Consider the following 26,175-nt stretch of genomic DNA (forward strand, 5'->3'; position numbering starts at 1 on the left):
AAACAGCAAGGGAGTTGTTCGAAACCGATATAAATCACTGTTAGCCCCAGCTGCAGTACCATGGCCAATTGTGGGCCCCGCACTTTAGGATGGATGTCAGGGCCTTGGTGGGGATTTACAAGAATGGTCTCGGGGATGAGGGACTCAGTGATGTGGAGAGACTGGAGAAGCTAGGGTTGTTCTCCTTAGAGCAGAGCAGGTTAAGGGAAGATTTAATACAAGTGTTCAAATTATGAGGGGTTTTGATAGAGCAAATAAGGAGAACAGATTCAAGGCAGGATGCTCGGTAACCAGAAGGACACAGATTCAAGGTAATTGGCAAATGAACCAGAGGAAGAGATTAGGAGAATTTTTATTTTTATGCAGCGAGTTATGATCATCTGGAATGCACTACCTGAAACGGTCACAGAACAGCAGAGGAATTAGGAGCAGGAGTCGGCCATTCGGCCCCTCGAGCCTGCTCCGCCATTTAATGCGATCATGGCTGATCTGATCATGGACTCAGCTCCACTTCCCTGCCCGCTCCACATAACCCTTCAGTCCCTTATCGCTCAAAAATCTGTCTATCTCCATCTTAAATATATTCAATGACTCAGCCTCCACAGCTCTCTGGTCAGAGAATTCCACAGATTTACAACCCTGAGAGAAGAAATTTCTCCTCATCTCAGTTTTAAATGGGCAGCCCATTATTCTGAGACTATGTCCCCTGGTTTTAGTTTCCCCTATGTAGAAATATCTTCTCTGCATCCACCTTGTCGAGCCCCTCATTATCTTATATGTTTCAATAAGATCACCTCTCATTCTTCTGAATTCCAATTTGTATAGGCCCAACCTACTCAACCTATCTTCATAAGTCAAAACCCTCATCTCCGGAATCAACCTTGTGAACCTTCTCTGAACAGCCTCCAAAACAAGTATATCCTTCCTTAAATGCAGAGACCAAAACTGCACGCAGTACTCCAGGTGTGGCCTCACCAATACCCTGTACAGTTGTAGCAGGACTTCTCTGCTTTTATACTCTATCCTCCTTGCAATAAAGCCAACATTCCATTGGCCTTCCTGATCACTTGCTGTACCTGCATACTAACTTTTTGTGTTTCATGCACAAGTACCCCCAGGTCTCTCTGTACTGCAGCACTTGGCAATTTTTCTCCATTTAAATTATAATTTGCTTTTCTATTATTTCTGTCAAAGTAGATAATCACACATTTTCTCACATTATACTCCATCTGCCAAATTTTTGCCCGCCCTGCCTATATCCCTTTGCAGATTTTTTGTGTCCTCCTCACAATTTGCTTTCCCACCCATCTTTGTATCATCAGCAAACTTGTCTACATTACACTCGGTCCCTTCATCCAAGTCGTTAATATAGATTGTAAATAGTTGAGGACCCAGCACTGATCCCTGCGGCACTCCACTAGTCACCGTTTGCCAATCGGAAGAGGACCCATTTATCCCGACTCTCTGTTTTCTGTCAGTTAGTTCTATCCATGCTAATATATTACCCCCAACCCCGTGATCTTTTAACTTGTGCAGTAACCTGTTATGTGGCACCTTATCGAATGCCTTCTGGAAATCCAAATACACCACATCCACTGGTTCCCCCTTATCCACCCTGCTCGTTATATCCTCAAAGTATTCCAGAAAATTTGTCAAAAATTATTTCCCTTTCATAAATCCATGCTGACTCTGATTGAATCATGCTTTTCCAAATGTCCTGCTACTGCATCCTTAATAATGGACTCCAGCATTTTCCCAATGACAGATGTGAGGCTAACTGGTCTATAGTTTCCTGCTTTCTGTCTGCCTCCTTTTTTAAGGTTACCTCCCTATTCTTCGACAAGAATACCTCACATTTATCTATGTTGAACTGCATTTACCAATTATATGCACATTCTACAAGTTTATTAATGTCCTCCTGTAATGTGTTGCAGTTCTCCTCAGTATTGACTATCCCCCAATTTGGTGTCATCTGTAAATTTAGAAATTGTGTTTTGTTTCCAAAGTCTAAATCATTGATATTAATTATGAACAACAGTGGTCCTAGCACTGATCCTTGTGGAACACCGTTACCCAACTTCCGTCACTGTGAATAGCTCCCTTTACCCCTACTCTCTGCTTTCTGAGATTCAGTGAGATCATGGCTGATCTTCGATCTCAACTCCACTTTCCTGCACTCTCCCTATATCCCTTGATTCCCCGAATAGCCAATAATCAATATAGTGAACCTTCAATGCACTCCCTCTATGGAAAGTATATCCTTCCTTAGGTAAGGAGACCAGAACGGTACACAATACTCCAGGTGTGGTCTCACCAGGGCCCTGTATAATTGCAGTAAGACATCTTTACTCTTATACTCAAATCCTCTTGTAATAACATAACATTTGCTTTAATCACTTGCTGTACCTGCATGTTAACTTTCAGTGATTGGTGTACAAGGAACCCAGGTCCCTCTGAACACCAACATTTCCCAATCTCTCACCATTTAAAAAATACTCTGCTTTTCTATTTTCCTACCAAAGTGGATAACTTCACATTTCTCCACATTATATTCCATTTGCCATGTTCTTGCCCACTCACTTAGCCTGTCTATATCCCCTTGAAGTCTCTTTGCATCCTCCTCACAACTTACATTGCCACCTGGCTTTGTATCATCAGCAAACTTGGATATATTACATCCAAATCATTGATATAGATTGTGACTAGCTGGGCCCAAGCACTGATCCTTGGGGTACCCCACTAGTTACAGCCTACCAACCCGAAAATGGCCCGTTTATTCCTACTTTCTGTCCGTTAACCAATCCTCAATCCCTGCAAGTATACTACCCCCAATCCCACGAGATGCGGAGGAACTTCTTCACCCAGAGAGTGGTGAACCTGTGGAATTCTCTACCACAGAAAGTTGTTGAGGCCAATTCACTAAATATATTCAAAAAGGAGTTAGATGAGGTCCTTACTGCTAGGGGGATCAAGGGGTATGGCGAGAAAGCAGGAATGGGGTACTGAAGTTGAATGTTCAGCCATGAACTCATTGAATGGCGGTGCAGGCTAGAAGGGCCGAATGGCCTACTCCTGCACCTATTTTCTATGTTTCTATGAGTCCTAACTTTGATTAATAACCTCTTATCGAATACCTTCTGAAAATCCAAATACCCCACATCCACTGGTTCCCCCTTATCTATTTTGCTGGTCCCACCTCAATAATCTCTAACAGATTTGGTCAAACATGATTTCCCTTTCATAAATCCGTGTTGACTCTGCCCAATCTTATTATTATTTTCTAAGTTCCCTGTTACTACGTCCTTAATAATCGATTCTAGCATTTCCCGAATACTGATGTCAGGCTTACTGGTCTCTAGTTCCCCATTTTCTCTCCCTCCTTCCTTAAATAGTGGGGTTACATTAACTACCGTCCAATCTGCGGGAACCGTTCTACAATCTATGGAAGTTTGGAAGATGACAACCAATACATCCACTATCTCTATAGCCACCTCTTTCAAAACCCTACGATGTAGGCCATCAGCTCCAAGGGATTTATCGGCTTTCAGTCCCATTCATTTCTTCAGTATTATTTTTTTACTAATACTAATTTCTTTCAGTACCTCATTCTTGCTAGACCCTTGATACGCCACTATTTCCGGGAGGTTTTTCATGTCTTCCTCTGTGAAGACAGACACAAAGTATTTGTTTAACTTCTCTGCCATTTCCTTATTCTGCATTCTTCTCCAGGTGGACGAATTAACTGCGCAGAGAACAGTTAATGGGTATGATGTAATTGGCATCAGGGAGACATGGCTCCAGGGTGACCAAGGCTGGGAACTCAACATCCAGGGGTATTCAACATTTAGGAAGGATCGACAGAAAGGAAAAGGAGGTGGGGTGGCGTTGCTGGTTAAAGAGGAAAATAAAGCAATAATAAGAAAGGACATTAGCTTGGATGATGTGGAATCGGTATGGGTGGAGCTACGGAATACCAAAGGGCAGAAAACGCAGTGGCAGTTGTATACAGACCACCAAACAGTAGTAGTAAGGTTGGGGACAGCTTCATACAAGAAATTAGGGATGCATGCAATAAAGGTACAGCAGTTATCATGGGTAACTTTAATCTACATATTGATTGGGCGAACCAAACTGGTAGCAATACGATGGAGGAGGATTTCCTGGAGTGTATTAGGGATGGTTTTTTAGACCAATATGTAGAGGAACCAATCAGGGAGCTGGCCATCCTAGACTGGGTGATGTGTCATGAGAAAGGACGAATTAGCAATCTTGTTGTGCGAGGCCCCTTGGGGAAGAGTGACCATAATATGGTAGAATTCTTTAATAAGATGGAGAGTGACACAGTTAATTCGGAAACTAGGGTCCTGAACTTAAGGAAAGGTAACTTTGATGGTATGAGGCGTGAATTGGCTAGAATAGACTGGCAAAGGATACTTAAAGGGTTGACGGTGGATAGGCAATGGCAAACATTTAAAGATCACATGGATGAACTTCAGCATTTTTACATCCCTGTCTGGAGTAAAAATAAAACGGGGAAGGTGGCTCAACTGTGGCTAACAAGGGAAATTAAAGATAGTGTTAAATCCAAGGAAGAGGCATATAAATTGGACAGAAACAGCAACAAACCTGAAGACTGGGAGAAATTTAGAATTCAGCAGAGGAGGACTAAGGGTTTAATTAAGAGGGGGAAAATAGAGTACGAGAGGAAGCTTGCCGGGAACATAAAAACTGACTGCAAAAGCATTTATAGATATGTGAAGAGAAAAAGATTAGTGAAGACAAACGTAGGTCCCTTGCAATCAGAATCAGGTGAATTGATAATGGGGAACAAAGAAATGGCAGACCAATTGAACAAATACTTTGGTTCTGTCTTCACGAAGGAAGACACAAATAACCTTCTGGGAGTACTAGGGGACCGAAGGTCTAGTGAGAAGGAGGCACTGAAGGATATCCTTATTAGGCAGGAAATTGTGTTCGGGAAATTGATGGGATTGAAATCCGATAAATCCTCGGGGACTGATAGTCTGCATCCCAGCATATTTAAGGAAGTGGCCCAAGAAATAGTGGATGCATTGGTGATCATTTTCCAACAGTCTATCGACTCTGGATCAGTTCCTATGGACTGGAGGGTAGCTAATGTAACAACACTTTTTAAAAAGGGAGGGAGAGAGAAAGTGGGTAATTATAGACCGGTGAGCCTGACATCATTTGTGGGGAAAATGTTGGAATCAATTATTAAGGATGAAATAGCAGCGCATTTGGAAAGCAGTGACAGGATCGGTCCAAGTCAGCATGGATTTATGAAGGGGAAATCATGCTTGACAAATCTAGAATTTTTTGAAAATATAACAAGTAGAGTGAACAAGGGAGAACCACTGGATGTGGTGTATTTGGACTTTCAAAAGGCTTTTTGACAAGGTCCCACACAAGAGATTGGTGTGCAAAATCAAAGCATATGATATTGGGGGTAATGTACAGAGGTGGATAGAGAACTGGTTGGCAGACAGGAAGCAGAGAGTCGGGATAAACGGGTCCTTTTCACAATGGCAGGCAGTGACTAGTGGAGTGCCGCAGGGCTCAATGCTGGGACCCCAGCTATTTACAATATACATTAATGATTTGGATGAAGGACTTGAGTGTAATATCTCCAAGTTTGCAGATGACACTAAGCTGGGTGGCGGTATGAGCTGTGAGGGGGACGCTAAGAGGCTGCAGGGTGACTTGGATAGGCCATTCGGCCCTTCGAGTCTGCACCACCATTCGATAAGATCATGGCTGATCATTCATCTCAGTACTCCTTTCCTGCTTTCTCTCCGTACCCTTTGATCCCTTTACCCGTAAGGGCCATATCTAACTCTCTCTTGAATATATCCAATGAACTGGCATCAACAACTCTCTGCGGTAGGGAATTCCACAGGTTAACATGTCTGAGTGAAAAAGTTTCTCCTCATCTCAGGCCTAAATGGCCTGCCCCTTACCCTAAGAGTGTGTCCCCTGGTTCTGGACTTCCCCAACATTAGGAACATTCTTCCTGCATCTAACCTGTCCAGTCCCGTCACAGCCTTATATGTTTCGATGAGATCCCCACTCATCCTTCTAAACTCCAATGTATAAAGGCCCAGTTGATCCAGTCTCTCCTCATATGTGAGTCCTGCCATCCCGGGAATCAGTCTGGTGAACCTTCGCTGCACTCCCTCAATAGCAAGAACGTCCTTCCTCAGATGAGGAGACCAAAACTGGACACAATATTCCAGGTGAGGCCTCACCAAGACCCTGTACAACTGCAGTCATGTTAACCTGTGGAATTCCCTACCGCAGAGAGTTGTTGATGCCAGTTCATTGGATATATTCAAGAGAGAGTTAGATATGGCCCTTACGGGTAAAGGGATCAAAGGGTACGGAGAGAAAGCAGGAAAGGAGTACTGAGATGAATGATCAGCCATGAACTCATTGAATGGCGGTGCAGGCTAGAAGGGCTGAATGGCCTGCTCCTGCACCTATTTTCTATGTTTCTATGTTTCTATGACCTACTTGCTCCTATACTCAAATCCCCTAGCTATGAGGGCCAACATACCATTTGCCTTCTTCACCGCCTGCTGTATGCCAACTTTCAATGACTGATGAACCATGACACCCAGATATCGTTGCACCTCCCCTTTTCCAAATCTGCCACCATTCATATAATATACTGTCTTCGTGTTTTTGCCACCAAAGTGGATAATCTCACATTTATCCACATTATACTACATCTGCCATGCATTTGCCCAAGTGCAGCGAAGGTTCACCAGATTGATTCCAGGGATGGCTGGGCTGTCATATGAGGAGAGACTGGATCAACTGGGCCTTTATTCACTGGAGTTTAGAAGGATGAGAGGGGATCTCATAGAAACATATAAGATTCTGACGGGACTGGACAGGTTAGATGTGGGAAGAATGTTCCCGATGTTGGGGAAGTCCAGAACCAGGGGACACAGTCTAAGGATAAGGGGTAGGCCATTTAGAACTGAGATGAGGAGAAACTTCTTCACTCAGAGAGTTGTTAACCTGTGGAATTCCCTGCCGCAGAGAGTTGTTGAGGCCGGTTCATTGGATATATTCAAGAGGGAGTTAGATATGGCCCTTACGGCAAAAGGGATCAAGGGGTATGGAGAGAAAGCAGGAAAGGGGAACTGAGGGAATGATCAGCCATGATCTTATTGAATGGTGGTGCAAGCTCGAAGGGCCAAATGGCCTACTCCTGCAACTATTTTCTATGTTTCCATGTTTCACCTAACCTGTCCAAGTCACCCTACAGCCTCTTAACATCCTCCTCACAGCTCACATCGCCACCCAGTATACTGTCATCTGCAAACTTGGAGATATTACACCCAATTCCTTTGTCCAAATCATTAATGTATATTGTAAATAGCTGGGGTCCCAGCACTAAACCTTGCGGCACCCCACTAGTCACTGCCTGCCATTCTGAAAAGGACCCGTTTATTCCCACTCTTTGCTTCCTGTCTGCCAACCAGTTCTCTATCCACGTCAATACATTACTCCCAATACCATGTGCCTTAATTTTGCACACTAATCTCTTGTGTGGGACCTTGTCAAAAGCCTTTTGAAAGTCCAAATACACCACATCCACTGGCTCCCCCTTGTCCACTCTACTGGTTACATCCTCAAAAAATTCTAGATTTGTCAAGCATGATTTTCCTTTCATGAATCCATAGAAACATAGAAAATAGGTGCAGGAGTAGGCCATTCGGCCCTTCGCGCCTGCACCGCCATTCAAAGAGTTCATGGCTGAACATGCAACTTCAGTACCCCATTCCTGCTTTCTCGCCATACCCCTTGATCCCCCAAGTAGTCAGGACTTCATCTAACTCCTTTTTGAATATATTTAGTGAATTGGCCTCAACAACTTTCTGTGGTAGAGAATTCCACAGGTTCACCACTCTCTGGGTGAAGCAGTTTCTCCTCATCTCGGTCCTAAATGGCTTCCCCCTTTTCCTTAGACTGTGACCCCTGGTTCTGGACTTCCCCAACATTGGGAACATTCTTCCTGCATCTAACCTGTCTAACCCCGTCAGAATTTTAAATGTTTCTATGAGGTCTCCTCTCATTCTTCTGAACTCCAGTGAATACAAGCCCAGTTGATCCAGTCTTTCTTGATAGGTCAGTCCCGCCATCCCGGGAATCAGTCTGGTGAACCTTCACTGCACTCCCTCAATAGCAAGAATGTCCTTCCTCAGGTTAGGAGACCAAAACTGTGCACAATACTCCAGGTGTGGCCTCACCAAGGCCCTGTACAACTGGAGCAACACCTCCTGCCCCTGTACTCAAGTCCCCTCGCTATGAAGGCCAACATGCCATTTGCTTTCTCAGTCCGAGAGGCGGGAGTGCGTGGTTGGTGAGGCCTATAAAGGCTCAGCGGCAGCGAGAGGCGGCGGCAGTCCGAGAGGCGGGAGTTTGTGGTTGGTGAGGCCTATAAAGGCTCAGCGGCAGTGAGTAACTTTTAACATTGTTGTTGCCAATTTAAGTGTATCTAAGGGTTAAGTCATGGCAGGAGAGCTCGGTCGGGTGTTATGCTCCTCCTGTACCATGTGGGAACTCAGGGACGACACCAGTGTCCCTGACGACTATATCTGCAGGAAGTGTATCCACCTCAAGCTCCTGACGGTCCGCGTTGCGGAGTTGGAGCTGAGGGTGGATTCACTCTGGAGCATCCACGATGCTGAGAATGACGTGAGTATCACGTGTAGCGAGTTGGTCTTACCGCAGGAGAAGGGTCCACAGCCAGCTAGGGAATGGAAGACCAGCAGGAAGAGTAGTGCAAGGAAGGTAGTGCAGGGGTCCCCTGCGGTCATCCCCCTGCAAAACAGATACACTGCTTTGGGTACTGTTGAGGGGGATGACTCATCAGGGGAGGGCAGCAGCAGCCAAGTTCATGGCACCGTGGCTGGCTCTGTTGCACAGGAGGGCTGTACCTGCATGCCAACCTTCAATGACTGATGTACCATGACACTCAGGTCTTGTTGCACCTCCCCTTTTCCTAATCTGTCACCATTCAGATAATAGTATGTCTCTCTGTTTTTACCACCAAAGTGGATAACCTCACATATAAGATTCTGACGGGACTGGACAGGTTAGATGTGGGAAGAATGTTCCCGATGTTGGGGAAGTCCAGAACCAGAGGACACAGTCTAAGGATAAGGGGTAGGCCATTTAGAACTGAGATGAGGAGAAACTTCTTCACTCAGAGAGTTGTTAACCTGTGGAATTCCCTGCTGCAGAGAGTTGTTGAGGCCGGTTCATTGGATATATTCAAGAGGGAGTTAGATATGGCCCTTACGGCAAAAGGGATCAAGGGGTATGGAGAGAAAGCAGGAAAGGGGAACTGAGGGAATGATCAGCCATGATCTTATTGAATGGTGGTGCAAGCTCGAAGGGCCAAATGGCCTACTCCTGCACCTATTTTCTATGTTTCCATGTTTCACCTAACCTGTCCAAGTCACTCTACAGCCTCTTAACATCCTCCTCACAGCTCACATCGCCACCCAGTTTACTGTCATCTGCAAACTTGGAGATATTACACTCAATTCCTTCGTCCAAATCATTAATGTATATTGTAAATAGCTGGGGCCCCAGCACAGAACCTTGCGGTACCCCACTAGTCACTGCCTGCCATTCTGAAAAGTACCCATTTACTCCTACTCTTTGCTTCCTGTCTGACAACCAGTTCTCAATCCATATCAGCACACTACCCCCAATCCCATGTGCTTTAACTTTGCACATTAATCTCTTGTGTGGGACCTTGTCGAAAGCCTTCTGAAAGCCCAAATATACCACATCAACTGGTTCTCCCTTGTCCACTCTACTGGAAACATCCTCAAAAAATTCCAGAAGATTTGTCAAGCATGATTTCCCTTTCACAAATCCATGCTGACTTGGACCTGTCATGTCACTGCTTTCCAAATGCGCTGCTATGACATCCTTAATAATTGATTCCATCATTTTACCCACTACCGATGTCAGGCTGACCGGTCTATAATTCCCTGTTTTCGCTCTCCCTCCTTTTTTAAAAAGTGGGGTTACATTGGCTACCCTCCACTCCATAGGAACTGATCCAGAGTCAATGGAATGTTGGAAAATGACCACCAATGCATCTACTACGGTTCTGTCTTCACTAAGGAAGTCACAAATAACCTTCTGGAAATACTAGGGGACCAAGGGTCCAGTGAGAAGGAGGAACTGAAGGAAATCCTTATTAGGCGGGAAATTGTGTTCGGGAAATTGATGAGATTGAAGGCCGATAAATCCCCGGGGCCTGATAGTCTGCAACCCAGAGTACTTAAGGAAGTGGTCCTAGAAATAGTGGATGCATTGGTGATCATTTTCCTACAGTCTATCGACTCTGGATCAGTTCCTATGGACTGGAGGGTAGCTAATGTAACACCACTTTTTAAGAAAGGATGGAGAGAGAAAACGGGTAATTATAGACCGGTTAGCCTGACATCAGTGGTGGGGAAAATGCTGGAATCAATTATTAAAGATGAAATAGCAGCGCATTTGGAAAGCAGTGACAGGATCGGACTAAATCAGCATGGATTTATGAAAGGGAAATCATGCTTGACAAATCTTCGAGAATATTTTGATGATGTAATTGGTAGAGTGGACAAGGGAGAACCACTGGATGTGGTGTATTTGGAATTTCAAAAGGCTTTTGACAAGTTCCCACACAAGAGATTGGTGTGCAAAATCAAAGCACATGGTATTGGGGGTAATGTACTGAAGTGGATAGAGAACTAGTTGGCAGACAGGAAGCAGAGAGTCGGGATAAACGGGTCCTTTTCAGAATGGCAGGCAGTGACTAGTGGAGTGCCGCAGGGTTCAGTGCTGGACCCCAGCTCTTTACAATATACATCAATGATTTTGATCAAGGAATTGAGTGTAATATGTCTAAGTTTGCAGATGACACTAAGCTGGGTGGTGGTGTGAGCTGTGAGGACGCTAAGAGGCTGCAGGGTGACTTGGGACAGGTTAGGTGAGTGGGCAAACGCATGGCAGATGCAGTATAATGTGGATAAATGTGAGGTTATCCAATTTGGTGGCAAATACACAAAGGCAGAATATTATCTGAATGGCTGCCAATTCGGAAAAGGGGAGGTGCAACGAGACCTGGGTGTCATGGTACATCAGTCATTGAAGGTTGGCATGCAGGTACAGCAGGCAGTGAAGAAGGCAAATGGTATGTTGGCCTTCACAGCGAGGGGATTTGAGTATCGGAGCAGGGAGGTCTTACTGCAGTTGTACAGGGCCTTGGTGAGGCCTCACCTGGAGTACTGCGTGCAGTTTTGGTCACCTTACTTAAGGAAGGATACACTTACTTTCGCATTGTTGTTGCCAATTTAAGTGTATCTAAGGGTTAAGTCATGACAGGAGAGCTCGGTCACGTGATATGCTCCTCCTGCACCATGGGAACTACGACTACGTGTGCGGGAAGTGTGTCTGCCTCCAGCTCCTGACAGACCGCGTTGCGGAATTGGAGCCGAGGGTGGATTCACTCTGGAGCATCCACGATGCTGAGAATGACGTGAGTAGCACGTGTAGCGAGTTGGTCTTACCGCAGGTGAAGGGTCCACAGCCAGATAGGGAATGGAAGACCAGCAGGAAGAGCAGTGCAAGGAAGGTAGTGCAGGGGTCCCCTGCGGTCATCCCCCTGCAAAACAGATACACCGCTTTGAGTACTGTTGAGGGGGATGACTCATCAGGGGAGGGCAGCAGCAGCCAAGTTCATGGCACCGTGGCTGGCTCTGCTGCACAGGAAGGCAGGAAAAAGAGTGGGAGAGCGATAGTGATAGGGGATTCGATTGGAAGGGGAATAGATAGACTTTTCTGCGGCCGCAACCGAGACTCCAAGATGGTATGTTGCCTCCCAGGTGCAAGGGTCAAGGATGTCTCTGAGCGGGTGCAGGACATTCTGAAAAGGGAGGGAGAACAGCCAGTTGTCGTGGTGCACATTGGTACCAACGATATCGGTAAAAAAAGGGATGAGGTCCTACGAGACGAATTTAGGGAGCCAGGAGCTAAATTATAAAGTAGGACCTCAAAAGTAGTAATCTCAGGATTGCTAATAGTGCCACGTGCTAGTCAGAGTAGGAATCGCAGGATAGCTCAGATGAATACATGGCTTGAGCAGTGGTGCAGCAGGGAGGGATTCAAATTCCTGGGGCATTGGAACCGGTTCTGGGGGAGGTGGGACCAGTACAAACCAGACAGTCTGCACCTGGGCAGGACCGGAACCAATGTCCGAGGGGGAGTGTTTGCTAGTGCTGTTGGGGAGGGGTTAAACTAATATGGCAGGGGGATGGGAACCAATGCAGGGAGACAGAGGGAAACAAAAAGGAGACAAAAACAAAAGACAGAAAGGTGATGAGTAAAAGTGGAGGGCAGAGAAACCCAAGGCAAAAAACAAAAAGGGCCACTGAATATAAAGGGGCTGCAGGAGGGGTCAAAATTAAAAATCATGGTTTAAAAACTAGTATTAAAACACTCTACCTAAACACACGCAGCATTCGAAATAAAGTAAATGAGTTGACGGCACAAATCATTCCAAATGGGTATGATTTGGTGGCCATTACAGAAACATGGTTGCAGGGTGGCCAAGACTGGGAATTAAACATACAGGGGTATCTGACGATTCGGAAAGATAGACAAGAAGCGAAAGGAGGTGGGGTAGCTCTGTTAATAAACGATGATATCAGGGCAGTTGTGAGAGACGATATTGGCTCTAATGAACAAAATGTTCAATCGTTGTGGGTGGAGATTAGAGATAGTCAGGGGAAAAAGTCACTGGTGGGCGTAGTTTATAGGCCCTCAAATAATAACTTCACAGCGGGGTGGCCAATAATCAAGGGAATAATGGAGGCATGTGAAAAAGGAACGGCAGTAATCATGGGGGATTTTAACCTACATATCGATTGGTCAAATCAAATCGCACGGGGTAGCCTGGAGGAGGAATTCATAGAATGCATACGGGATTGTTTCTCAGAACAGTATGTTACAGAACCTACAAGGAAGCAAGCTATCTTAGATCTGGTCCTGTGTAATGAGACAGGAATAATAAACGATGTCTTAGTAAAAGATCCTCTTGGAATGAGTGATCACAGTATGGTTGAATTTGTAATACAGATTGAGGGTGAGGAAGTTGTGTCTCAAATGAGCGGACTATGCTTAAACAAAGGGGACTACAGTGGGATGAGGGCAGAGTTGGCTAAAGTAGACTGGAAACACAGACTAAACGGTGGCACAATTGAGGAACAGTGGAGGACTTTTAAGGAGCTCTTTCATAGTGCTCAACAAAAATATATTCCAGTGAAAAAAAAGGGCGGTAAGAGAAGGGATAACCAGCCGTGGATAACCAAGGAAATAAAGGAGAGTATCAAATTAAAAACCAATGCGTATAAGGTGGCCAAGGTTAGTGGGAAAATAGAAGATTGGGAAAATTTTAAACAACAGCAAAGAATGACTAAGAATGCAATAAAGGAAAGATAGATCACGAAGGTAAACTTGCGCAAAACATTAAAACAGATAGTAAAAGCTTTTACAGATATATAAAACGGAAAAGAGTGACTCAAGTAAATGTTGGTCCCTTAGAAGATGTGAAGGGGGATTTAATAATGGGAAATGTGGAAATGGCTGAGATCTTAAACAATTATTTTGCTTCGGTCTTCACAGTGGAAGACACGGAAACCATGCCAGAAATTGCTGGACACAGGAATGTGGGAAGGGAGGACCTTGAGACAATCACCATCACTAGGGGGGTAGTGCTGGACAGGCTAATGGGACTCAAGGTAGACAAGTCCCCTGGTCCTGATGAAGTGCATCCCAGGGTATTAAAAGAGATGGCGGAAGTAATAGCAGATGCATTCGTTATAATCTACCAAAATTCTCTGGACTCTGGGGAGGTACCAGCGGATTAGAAAGCAGCTAATGTAACGCCTCTGTTTAAAAAAGGGGGCAGACAAAAGGCAGGTAATTATAGGACAGTGAGTTTAACATCTGTAGTGGGGAAAATGCTTGAAACTATCATTAAGGAAGAAATAGCGGGACATCTAGATAGGAATAGTGCAATTAAGCAGATGCAGCATGGATTTATGAAGGGGAAATCATGTTTAATTAATTTACTGAAATTCTTTGAGGATATAACGAGCATGGTGGATAGAGGTGTACCGATGGATGTGGTGTATTTAGATTTTCAAAAGGCATTCGATAAGGTGCCACACAAAAGGTTACTGCAGAAGATAAAGGTACGCGAAGTTAGAGGAAATGTATTAGCATGGATAGAGAAGTGGCTGGCTAACAGAAAGCAGAGAGTCGGGATAAATGGGTCCTTTTCGGGTTGGAAATCGGTGGTTCGTGGTGTGCCACAGGGATCGGTGCTGGGACCACAACTGTTTACAATATACATAGATGACCTGGAAGAGGGGACAGAGTGTAGTGTAACAAAATTTGCAGATGACACAAAGATTAGTGGGAAAGCGGGTTGTGTAGAGGACACAGAGAGGCTGCAAAGAGATTTAGGTAGGTTAAGCGAATGGCTAAGGTTTGGCAGATGGAATACAATGTCGGAAAGTGTGAGGTCATCCACCTTGGGGGAAAAAAAAACAGTAAAAGGGAATATTATTTGAATGGGGAGAAATTACAAACATGCTGCGGTGCAGAGGGACCTGGGGATCCTTGTGCATGAATCCCAAAAAGTTAGTTTGCAGGTGCAGCAGGTAATCAGGAAGGTGAATGGAATGTTGGCCTTCATTGCGAGAGGGATGGAGTACAAAAGCAGGGAGGTCCTTCTGCAACTGTATAGGGTATTGGTGAGGCCGCACCTGGAGTACTGCGTGCAGTTTTGGTCACCTTACTTAAGGAAGGATATACTAGCTTTGGAGGGGGTACAGAGATGATTCACTGGGCTGATTCCGGAGATGAGGGGGTTACCTTATGATGATAGATTGAGTAGACTGGGTCTTTACTCGTTGGAGTTCAGAAGGATGAGGGGTGATCTTATAGAAACATTTAAAGTAATGAAAGGGATAGACAAGATAGAGGCAGAGAGGTTGTTTCCACTGGTCGGGGAGACTAGAACTAGGGGGCACAGCCTCAAAATACGGGGGAACCAATATAAAACCGAGTTGAGAAGGAATTTCTTCTCCCAGAGGGTTGTGAATCTGTGGAATTCTCTGCCCAAGGAAGCAGTTGAGGCTAGCTCATTGAATGTATTCAAGTCACAGATAGATAGATTTTTAACCAATAAGGGAATTAAGGGTTGTGGGGAGCGGGCGGGTAAGTGGAGCTGAGTCCACGGCCAGATCAGCCATGATTTTGTTGAATGGCGGAGCAGGCTCGAGGGGCTAGATGGCCTACTCCTGTTCCTATCTTCTTATATTGTGTTCAGTTTTGGTCTCCTAATCTGAGGAAGGACGTTCTTGCTATTGAGGGAGTGCAGCGAAGGTTCACCAGACTGATTCCCGGGATGGCAGAACTGACATATGAGGAGAGACTGGATCGACTGGGCTTGTATTCACTGGAGTTTAGAAGGATGAGAGGGGATCTCATAGAAACATATAAAATTCTGACGGGACTGGACAGGTTAGATGCAGGAAGAATGCTCCCGATGTTGGAGAAGTCCAGAACCAGGAGACATAGTCTAAGGATAATGAGTAAGCAATTTAGGAGTGAGATGAGGAGAAACTTCCTCACTCAGAGTTGTTAACTTGTGGAATTCCCTACCGCAGAGAGTTGTTGATGCCAGTTCATTGGATATATTCAAGAGGAAGTTAGATATGGCCCTTACAGCTAAAGGGATCAAGGGTAAGGAGAGAAAGCAGGAAAGGGGTACTGAGGGAATGATCAGCCATGATCATATTGAATGGTGGTGCAGACTCGAAGGGCCGAATGGCCTACTCCTGCACCTATTTTCTATGTTTCTATGTTTGGAGGTCTGTACACAACTCCCACTAACGTTTTCTGCCCTTTGGTGTTTTGCAGCTCTACCCATATAGATTCCACATCATTCAAGCTAATGTCCTTCCTTACTATTGTGTTTTTAGTCTCCTCTTTAACCAGTAATGCTACCCCACCTCCTTTTCCTTCCTGTCTATCCTTCCTGAATATTGAATACCCCTGGATGTTGAGTTCCCAGCCTTGGTCACCCTGGAGCCATGTCTCCGTAATCCCAATTACATCATATCTGTTAACAGCTATCTGCGCAGTTACTTCATCCACCATATGGCTATCAAGGGAAATCAGGGATAGTATTAAAGCCAAGGAAGTGGCATACAAATTGGCCAGAAATAGCAGCGAACCCGGGGACTGGGAGAAATTTAGAACTCAGCAGAGGAGGACAAAGGGTTTGATTAGGGCAGAGAAAAGAGAGTACGAGAGGAAGCTTGCAGGGAACATTAAGATGGACTGCAAAAAGTTTCTATAGATATGTAAAGAGAAAAAGGTTAGTAAAGACAAACGTAGGTCCCCTGCAGTCAGAATCAGGGGAAGTCATAACGGGGAACAAAGAAATGGCAGACCAATTGAACAAGTACTTTGGTTCGGTATTCACTAAGGAGGACACAAACAACCTTCCGGATATAAAAGGGGCCAGAGGGTCTAGTAAGGAGGAGGAACTGAGGGAAATCCTTATTAGTCGGGAAATTGTGTTGGGGAAATTGATAGGAATGAAGGCCGATAAATCCCCAGGGCCTGATGGACTGCATCCCAGAGTACTTAAGGAGGTGGCCTTGGAAATAGCGGATGCATTGACAGTCATTTTCCAACATTCCATTTACTCCGGATCAGTTCCTATGGAGTGGAGGGTAGCCAATGTAACCCCACTTTTTAAAAAAGGAGGGAGAGAGAAAACAGGGAATTATACACCAGTCAGCCTGACCTCAGTAGTGGGTAAAAGGATGGAATCAATTATTAAGGATGTCATAGCAGCGCAGTTGGAAAGAGGTGACATGATAGGTCCAAGTCAGCATGGATTTGTGAAAGGGAAATCATGCTTGACAAATCTTCTGGAATTTTTTGAGGATGTTTCCAGTAGAGTGGACAAGGGAGAACCAGTTGATGTGGTATATTTGGACTTTCAGAAGGCTTTCGACAAGGTCCCACACAAGAGATTAATGTAAAAAGTTAAAGCACATGGGATTGGGGGTAGTGTGCTGACATGGATTGAGAACTGGTTGTCAGACAGGAAGCAAAGAGTAGGAGTAAATGGGTACTTTTCAGAATGGCAGGCAGTGACTAGTGGGGTACCGCAAGGTTCTGTGCTGGGGCCCCAGCTGTTTACACTGTACATTAATGATTTAGACGAGGGGATTAAATGTAGTATCTCCAAATTTGCGGATGACACTAAGTTGGGTGGCAGTGTGAGCTGCGAGGAGGATGCTATGAGGCTGCAGAGTGACTTGGATAGGTTAGGTGAGTGGACAAATGCATGGCAGATGAAGTATAATGTGGATAAATGTGAGGTTATCCACTTTGGTGGTAAAAACAGAGAGACAGAATATTATCTGAATGGTGACAGATTAGGAAAAGGGGAGGTGCAACGAGACCTGGGTGTCATGGTACATCAGTCATTGAAGGTTGGCATGCAGGTACAGCAGGCGGTGAAGAAGGCAAATGGCATGTTGGCCTTCATAGCGAGAGGATTTGAGTATAGGAGCAGGGAGGTCTTACTGCAGTTGTACAGGGCCTTGGTGAGGCCTCACCTGGAACATTGTGTCCATATTTTGGTCTCCTAATCTGAGGAAGGACGTTCTTGCTATTGAGGGAGTGCAGCGAAGGTTCACCAGACTGATTCCCAGGATGGCTGGACTGACATGAGGAGAGACTGGATCGACTGGGCCTGTATTCACTGGAGTTTAGAAGGATGAGAGGGGATCTCATAGAAACGTTTAAAATTCTGACGGGTTTGGACAGGTTAGATGCAGGAAGAATGTTCCCAATGTTGGGGAAGTCCAGAACCAGGGGTCACAGTCTAAGGATAAGGGGTAAGCCATTTAGGACAGAGATGAGGAGAAACCTCTTCACTCAGAGAATTGTTAACCTGTGGAATTCTCTACCGCAGAGAGTTGTTGATGCCAATTCGTTAGATATATTCAAGAGGGAGTTGGATATGGCCCTGACTGCTAAAGGGATCAAGGGGAGAGAAAGCAGGAATGGGGTACTGAGGTGAATGATCAGCCATGATCTTATTGAATGGTGGTGCAGGTTCGAAGGACCGAATGGTCTACTCCTGCACCTATTTTATATGTTTCCATGTGACCACTACTGTTTGGGGGCCTATAACCAACTCCCTGGAGAAGTACCACCAACACTGCCTCCGCAAGATCCTGCTATTGGCAGGATAGACGCACCAACATCAGTGTTCTCCCTCAGGCCAACATCCCCAGCATTGAAGCACTGACCACACTCAATCAGCTGCACTGAACAGGCCACATAGTTCGCATGCCTGACACGAGACTCGCAAAACAAGCGCTCTACTCGGAGCTTCGACACGACAAGCGAGCCCCAGGTGCGCAGAGGAAATGTTTCAAGGACACGCTCAAAACCTCCTTGAAAAAATGTAACATCCCCACCGACACCTGGGAGTCCCTGGCCAAAGACCGCCCTAAGTGGAGGGAGAGCATTCGGGAGGGCGCTGAGCACCTCGAGTCTCGTCGCCGAGAGCATGCAGAAATCAAGCGCAGGCAGCGGAAGGAGCGTGCGGCAAACCAGTCCCACCCTCCCCTTCTCTCAACCACTGTCTGTCCCACCTGTGACAGGGACTGTGGTTCTCGTATTGGACTGTTCAGCCACCTGAGAACTCACTTTTAGTGTGGAAGCAAGTCTTCCTCGACTCTGAGGGACTGCCTCAGAAGAAGATAAACAACTCCCACCAATGTTTTCTGCCCCTTGCTGTTTCTTAGCTCCACCCAGACTGATTCTACTTCTGTCTCCTGTCTTTATCCCATCCTTTATTATCAGGGCTGCCCCTCCCCCTTTTCCATTTTGCCTATCTCTTCTAAAAGTTAAGTATCCTGGAATATTTAGCTCCCAACCTTGGTCACTTTGCAACCACGTCGCCGTACTGGCTCTTCGATCAAACCGATTCATTCCTATCTGCGCTATTAATTTATCTATTTTGTTGTGAATGCTTCATGCACTCAGATATAGTGTCTTTAGCTCTGACCGTTGCCTATTTTTACATGATGTCACCTTGTTCAGTAATGCCCCATGACCGTTGTTACTCTCCCTTTCTGACCCACTCTGCTTATTTTAACCCAAAACCCTGCTCTGCTCCAGAGCCTTGACATTTCACTCGCTGCTTTTCAATTTAATCTTTGCCCCCTTCATTAGTTTCAAGCCCTGTTGTTGGAAGCTGATTTAATAGTAGTTTTCAAAAAGGGATTGGATAAATACTTGAAAAGGAAAATGGTGTAGCATTATGGGGAAAGGGTGGGGGAGTGGGACATTCAGTACCGGACGAGCAGAAATTTCCTGCCACTAAATATTGGAAAGACCAAAGCCATTGTCTTCGGTCCCCAGCACCGACTCCATCCCCATCCCTCTCCTTGGCATCTGTCTGAGGCTGAACCACACTGTTCTCTACCTTGGTGTCATATTTGACCCTGAAATGAGCTTGTTACCACATATCCGGGCCATCAAGAAGATCGCTGATTTCCACCTCTGTACCATCGCTCTTGCCTCAGCTCACCTGCTGTTGAAACTTCCATCCATGTCTTTGATATGTCTAAACATGACTATTCCAACGCACTCCTGGTAGGTCTCCCATCTTCCACCCTCCATTCAATTTTAAAATTCTCATTCTGGTTTTCAAATCCCTCCATGGCCTTGCCCCTCCCTATCTCTGTAATCTCCTGTAGTCTCACAACGCCCCAAGATGTCTGCGCTCCTCTAATTCTGCCCTCTTCTGCATCGCTCAACCATTGCCTTCAGCAAGAGGTCCCAAGCTCTGGAACTCCCTGCCTCGCAACCTCTCTTTCCTCCTTTAAGGCGCACCTTAAAACCTCTCTCTTTGACAAAGATTTTGGTCATCTGCGCTAATTTTTATTTATTCGTTAATGGGTTGTGGGCGTTGCTGGCAAGGCTGGCATTTATTGCCCATCCCTAATTGCCCCTGGAGAAGGTGGTGGTGAGCCGCCTTCTTGAACCGCTGCAGTCCGTGTGGTGAAGGTGCTCCCACAGTGCTGACTTACTGTGGTGGTTTGGTACAACTGAGTGTCTCGCTGGGCCATTTCAGAGGGCAGTTAAGAGTCAACCACATTTCTGAGCATCTGGAGTCACATCTAGGCCAGACCGGGTAAGGATGGCTGATTTCCTTCCCTAAAGGACATGAGTGAACCAGTTGGGTTTTTCTGATACTAGCTTTTTAATTCCAAATTTATTTAATGAACTGAATTAAAATTCCCCCAGTTGCCGCTGTGGGATTTGAAGTCACTTAGTCCAGACCTCTGGATTACAAGCCCAGTAACATTGTCACTATGCTACTGTACCCGAATATCCCCTTACACGGTATATACAGCACAGAAACGGGCCATTGGGCCAAACCAGTCCATGCCGGCATTTATGCTCTACTCGAGCCTCCTCCCGTCTTTCCTCATCTAAATCTATCGGCATAACCCTCTATTCCCTTCTCCCCCATATACTTGTCCAGCCTCCCCTGAAACACATCGATACTATTCACCTCAACCCCTCCCTGTGGCAGTGAGTTCCACATTCTCACCCCTCTCTGGGTAAAGAAGTTTCTCCTGAATTCCCCATTGGATTTCTGGGTGACTATCTTATATTGATGGCCTCTAGTTATGCTCTTCCCCACAAGTGGGAACATTCTCTCTGTATCCACTCCATCAAAACCTTTCATCATTTTCAAGACCTCGATTAGGTCACCCCTCAGGTTTTTTTTCAAGAGAAAAGAGACTCAGCCTGTGTGACTCGGTGTCAAATGTTGCTTGATAATGGCTCCTGTGGACTTTTTACGTTACAGGTACGATATAAATGCAGGCCGTTGTTGTTGCAGGACGGGAGCCAGCATGGGCACGGTGGGCAGAATGGCCTTGTTCTGTATTGTCCGGATTCTAGTTCAGAAAGATATGCAAAAACAACAGTGGATTTGGACTATCCCAAGACAGATTGGATTAAAGGTGAAGTATGTGGTCCATGTGGGCAAAGCTTCTCTCAATGGATCCAGGACTGTTTCCCACATCAGTGGGATTCTGGTCCAACAAGGAAAGGAGCATTGCTCGAGTTAGTTCTGGGAAATAAAGTGGGGAAAATAACCGAGGAGAGTAGGAGAATAATTGGGAAATCGAGACCACAACATAGATAGATTCAGTGTAAGCACAGAAAAGTACAAAGAGTCAAAGATAAGGGAGTGGGACTGGAGAAGGCAAAGTTCAGTGAGATAAAAGGTTTCTGGTCCAAATTAACTGGCCGGTAAACTGAGCAAACAGGTCGATGGATCAGCAGTGGGGAAATCCAAAAGGAATACATATTGATACAAGATGAAAAGTGGGGGCAGGAGGGGATGTGTCAAAGGAACGTTCTGCGGATAAATAGAGTAATAGATAACAAATTTAGAACAGAACGATATGATAAAACTAGATCTAACATCAGTCATTGAAAGTTGGCATGCAGATACAGCAGGCGGTGAAGAAGGCAAATGGTATGTTGGCCTTCATAGCTAGGGGATTTGAGTATAGGAACAGGGAGGTCTTACTGCAGTTGTACAGGGCCTTGGTGAGGCCTCACCTGGAACATTGTGTTCAGTTTTGGTCTCCTAATCTGAGGAAGGACATTCTTGCTATTGAGGGAGTGCAGCAAAGGTTCACCAGACTGATTCCCGGGATGGCAGGACTGACATATGAGGAGAGACTGAATCAACTGGGCCTTTCGACACTGGAGTTTAGAAGGATGAGAGGGGATCTCATAGAAACGTATAAGATTCTGACGGGACTGGACAGGTTAGATGCAGGAAGTATGTTCCTGATGTTGGGAAAGTCTAGAACCAGGGGACATATTCTAAGGATAAGAGGTAGGCCATTTAGGACTGAGATGAGGAGAAACTTCTTCACTCAGAGAGTTGTTAACCTGTGGAATTCCCTGCCGCAGAGAGTTGTTGATGCCAGTTCATTGGAGATATTCAAGAGGGAGTTAGATATAGCCCTTATGGCTAAAGGGACCAAGGGGTATGAAGAGAAAGCAGGAAAGGGGTACTGAGGGAATGATCAGCCATGAACTCATTGAATAGTGGTGCAGGCTCGAAGGGCCAAATGGCCTACTCCTGCACCTATTTTCTATGGGCCAAGGGCAAGGGGATCCAAGACGACTGAAGACCAGGCTCTGCTGCATAGGCCTAGCACACAGGAAACTGAGAGTAGTGGTGAACGATTGTTTCTCGGACTGGAGGAAGGTATACAGTGGTGTTCCCCAGGGGTCGGTACTGGGACCACGGCTTTTCTTGATATATATTAATGTCACAGACTTGGGTGTACAGGGCACAATGTTAAAATGCGCAGATGGCACAAAAGCTGCAAGAATAGTCAACAGTGAGGAGGATCGTGATAGATTTCAAGAGGATATAGACAGGCCAGTGGAATGGCTGGACACGTGGTAGATGAAACTTAACGCAGAAAAGTGCAAAGTGATACATTTTGGTGTGGAGAACGAGGAGAGGCGATATAAACTAAAGGGGGTGCATGGACAGAGAGACCGGGGTATATGTGCACAAATCGCTGAAGGTGGCAGGGTGAGAAAGTGGTTAAAACAACACACGGGATCCTGGGCTTCATTCATAGAGGCAGAGGACTAGAAGTTGGGGAGCGTCTCGCTTGGGGTGGTAACTTTTACAGGAGCGCAAAAGTATTGCCGGACGAAAAGGATTTGCTGCTGTTGGTAACTTCTGTTTTAGCGCTCCGGGAGGGAAGTGGAGCTAAATCATCTCTACCACTTCCCTCAGAGCGCGGAAGTGAGTGAGAGGGGCAGTATTGGCAGAGCACTGAGCGATGTTCAGTGCAGCGCTGCCGTGTACAGCCTCCATCCCTCGCTCACAGGCTTAGTGTGTGTACAGCCTCTGTTTCTCACTCACAGGGTGCTCAGTGTGTGTACAGCCTCCGTCTCTCACTCACAGGCTCAGTGTGTGTACAGCCTCCGTCTCTCACTCACAGGCTCAGTGTGTGTACAGCCTCCGTCCCTCACTCACAGGCTCAGTGTGTGTACAGCCTCCGTCTCTCACTCACAGGCTCAGTGTGTGTACAGCCTCCGTCTCTCACTCACAGGGCGCTCAGTGTGTGTACAGCCTCCGTCTCTCACTCACAGGGTGCTCAGTGTGTACAGCCTCCGTCTCTCACTCACAGGGCGCTCAGTGTGTGTACAGCCTCCGTCTCTCACTCACAGGCTCAGTGTGTGTACAGCCTCCGTCTCTCACTCACAGGCTCAGTGTGTGTACAGCCTCCGTCTCTCACTCACAGGGCGCTCAGTGTGTGTACAGTCTCCGTCTCTCACTCACAGGGTTACTGTGTGTACAGCCTCCGTCCCTCACTCAGAGGCTCAGTGTGTGTACAGCCTCCGTCTCTCACTCACAGGGCGCTCAGAGTGTGTACAGCCTCCGTCCCTCACTCACAGGGTGCTCAGTGTGTGTACAGCCTCCGTCTCTCACTCACAGGGCGCTCAGTGTGTGTACAGCCTCCGTCTCTCACTCACAGGCTCAGTGTGTGTACAGCCTCCGTCCCTCACTCACAGGCTCAGTGTGTGTACAGCCTCTGTCTCTCACTCACAGGGTGCTCAGTGTGTGTACAGCCTCCGTCTCTCACTCACAGGGCGCTCAGTGTGTGTACAGTCTCCGTCCCTCACTCACAGGCTCAGTGTGTGTACAGCCTCCGTCTCTCACTCACAGGCTCAGTGTGTGTACAGCCTCCGTCTCTCACTCACAGGCTCAGTGTGTGTACAGCCTCCGTCTCTCACTCAAAGGCTCAGTGTGTGTACAGTCTCCGTCTCTCACTCACAGGGCGCTCAGTGTGTGTACAGCCTCCGTCTCTCACTCACAGGCTCAGTGTGTGTACAGCCTCCGTCTCTCACTCACAGGGCGCTCTGTGTGTGTACAGCCTCCGTCTCTCACTCACAGGCTCAGTGTGTGTACAGCCTCCGTCTCTCACTCACAGGCTCAATGTGTGTACAGCCTCCGTCCCTCACTCACAGGCTCAGTGTGTGTACAGCCTCCGTCTCTCACTCACAGGGCGCTCTGTGTGTGTACAGCCTCCGTCCCTCACTCACAGGGCGCTCAGTGTGTGTACAGCCTCCGTCTCTCACTCACAGGCTCAATGTGTGTACAGCCTCCGTCTCTCACTCACAGGCTCAGTGTGTGTACAGCCTCCGTCTCTCACTCACAGGCTCAGTGTGTGTACAGCCTCCGTCTCTCACTCACAGGGCGCTCAGTGTGTGGACAGCCTCCGTCTCTCACTCACAGGGCGCTCTGTGTGTGTACAGCCTCCGTCTCTCACTCACAGGGCGCTCAGTGTGTGTACAGCCTCCGTCTCTCACTCACAGGCTCAGTGTGTGTACAGCCTCCGTCTCTCACTCACAGGGTGCTCAGTGTGTACAGCCTCCGTCTCTCACTCACAGGGCGCTCAGTGTGTGTACAGCCTCCGTCTCTCACTCACAGGGCGCTCAGTGTGTGTACAGCCTCCGTCTCTCACTCACAGGCTCAGTGTGTGTACAGCCTCCGTCTCTCACTCACAGGGCGCTCAGTGTGTACAGCCTCCGTCTCTCACTCACAGGCTCAGTGTGTGTACAGCCTCCGTCCCTCACTCACAGGGCGCTCAGTGTGTACAGCCTCCGTCTCTCACTCACAGGGTCACTGTGTGTACAGCCTCCGTCTCTCACTCACAGGGTGCTCAGTGTGTGTACAGCCTCCGTCTCTCACTCACAGGGTCACTGTGTGTACAGCCTCCGTCTCTCACTCACAGGGTGCTCAGTGTGTGTACAGCCTCCGTCTCTCACTCACAAGGCGCTCAGTGTGTGTACAGTCTCCGTCCCTCACTCACAGGCTCAGTGTGTGTACAGCCTCCGTCTCTCACTCACAGGCTCAGTGTGTGTACAGCCTCCGTCTCTCACTCACAGGCTCAGTGTGTGTACAGCCTCCGTCTCTCACTCACAGGCTCAGTGTGTGTACAGCCTCCGTCTCTCACTCACAGGGCGCTCAGTGTGTACAGCCTCCGTCTCTCACTCACAGGCTCAGTGTGTGTACAGCCTCCGTCCCTCACTCACAGGGCGCTCAGTGTGTACAGCCTCCGTCTCTCACTCACAGGGTCACTGTGTGTACAGCCTCCGTCTCTCACTCACAGGGTGCTCAGTGTGTGTACAGCCTCCGTCTCTCACTCACAGGGTGCTCAGTGTGTGTACAGCCTCCGTCTCTCACTCACAGGCTCACTGTGTGTACAGCCTCCGTCTCTCACTCACAGGCTCAGTGTGTACAGCCTCCTTCTCTCACTCACAGGGCGCTCAGTTGTGTACAGCCTCCGTCTCTCACTCACAGGCTCAGTGTGTACAGTCTCCGTCTCTCACTCACAGGGCGCTCAGTGTGTGTACAGTCTCCTTCTCTCACTCACAGGCTCAGTGTGTGTACAGCCTCCGTCTTTCACTCACAGGGCGCTCAGTGTGTGTACAGCCTCCTTCTCTCACTCACAGGGCGCTCAGTGTGTGTACAGCCTCCGTCTCACTCACAGGGCGCTCAGTGTGTGTACAGTCTCCGTCTCTCACTCACAGGCTCAGTGTGTATACAGCCTCCTTCTCTCACTCACAGGCTCAGTGTGTGTACAGTCTCCGTCTCTCACTCACAGGCTCAGTGTGTGTACAGCCTCCGTCCCTCACTCAGAGGCTCAGTGTGTGTACAGCCTCCGTCTCTCACTCACAGGGTGCTCAGTGTGTGTACAGCCTCCGTCTCTCAGTCACAGGCTCAGTGTGTGTACAGCCTCCGTCCCTCACTCACAGGCTCAGTGTGTGTACAGCCTCCGTCTCTCACTCACAGGCTCAGTGTGTGTACAACCTCCGTCTCTCACTCACAGGCTCAGTGTGTGTACAGCCTCCGTCCCTCACTCAGAGGCTCAGTGTGTGTACAGCCTCCGTCTCTCACTCACAGGGTGC

General features: G+C 47.1%; 1 protein-coding gene across 1 annotated transcript in view; it reads right to left on the reverse strand.

Moving 5' to 3' along the window:
- Positions 1–26,175, reverse strand: part of LOC139255986 (uncharacterized) — a 69,050-nt gene that overhangs the window by 25,477 nt on the left and 17,398 nt on the right. The window contains exon 2 of the mRNA XM_070874070.1: positions 11,607–11,630. Coding sequence (XP_070730171.1) covers positions 11,607–11,630 — 24 coding nt within the window. The remainder of the gene's footprint in view (positions 1–11,606; positions 11,631–26,175) is intronic.

The sequence above is a fragment of the Pristiophorus japonicus genome, unplaced genomic scaffold (genome assembly GCF_044704955.1).
Source record: "Pristiophorus japonicus isolate sPriJap1 unplaced genomic scaffold, sPriJap1.hap1 HAP1_SCAFFOLD_666, whole genome shotgun sequence".
NCBI classification, from domain to species: domain Eukaryota; kingdom Metazoa; phylum Chordata; class Chondrichthyes; family Pristiophoridae; genus Pristiophorus; species Pristiophorus japonicus.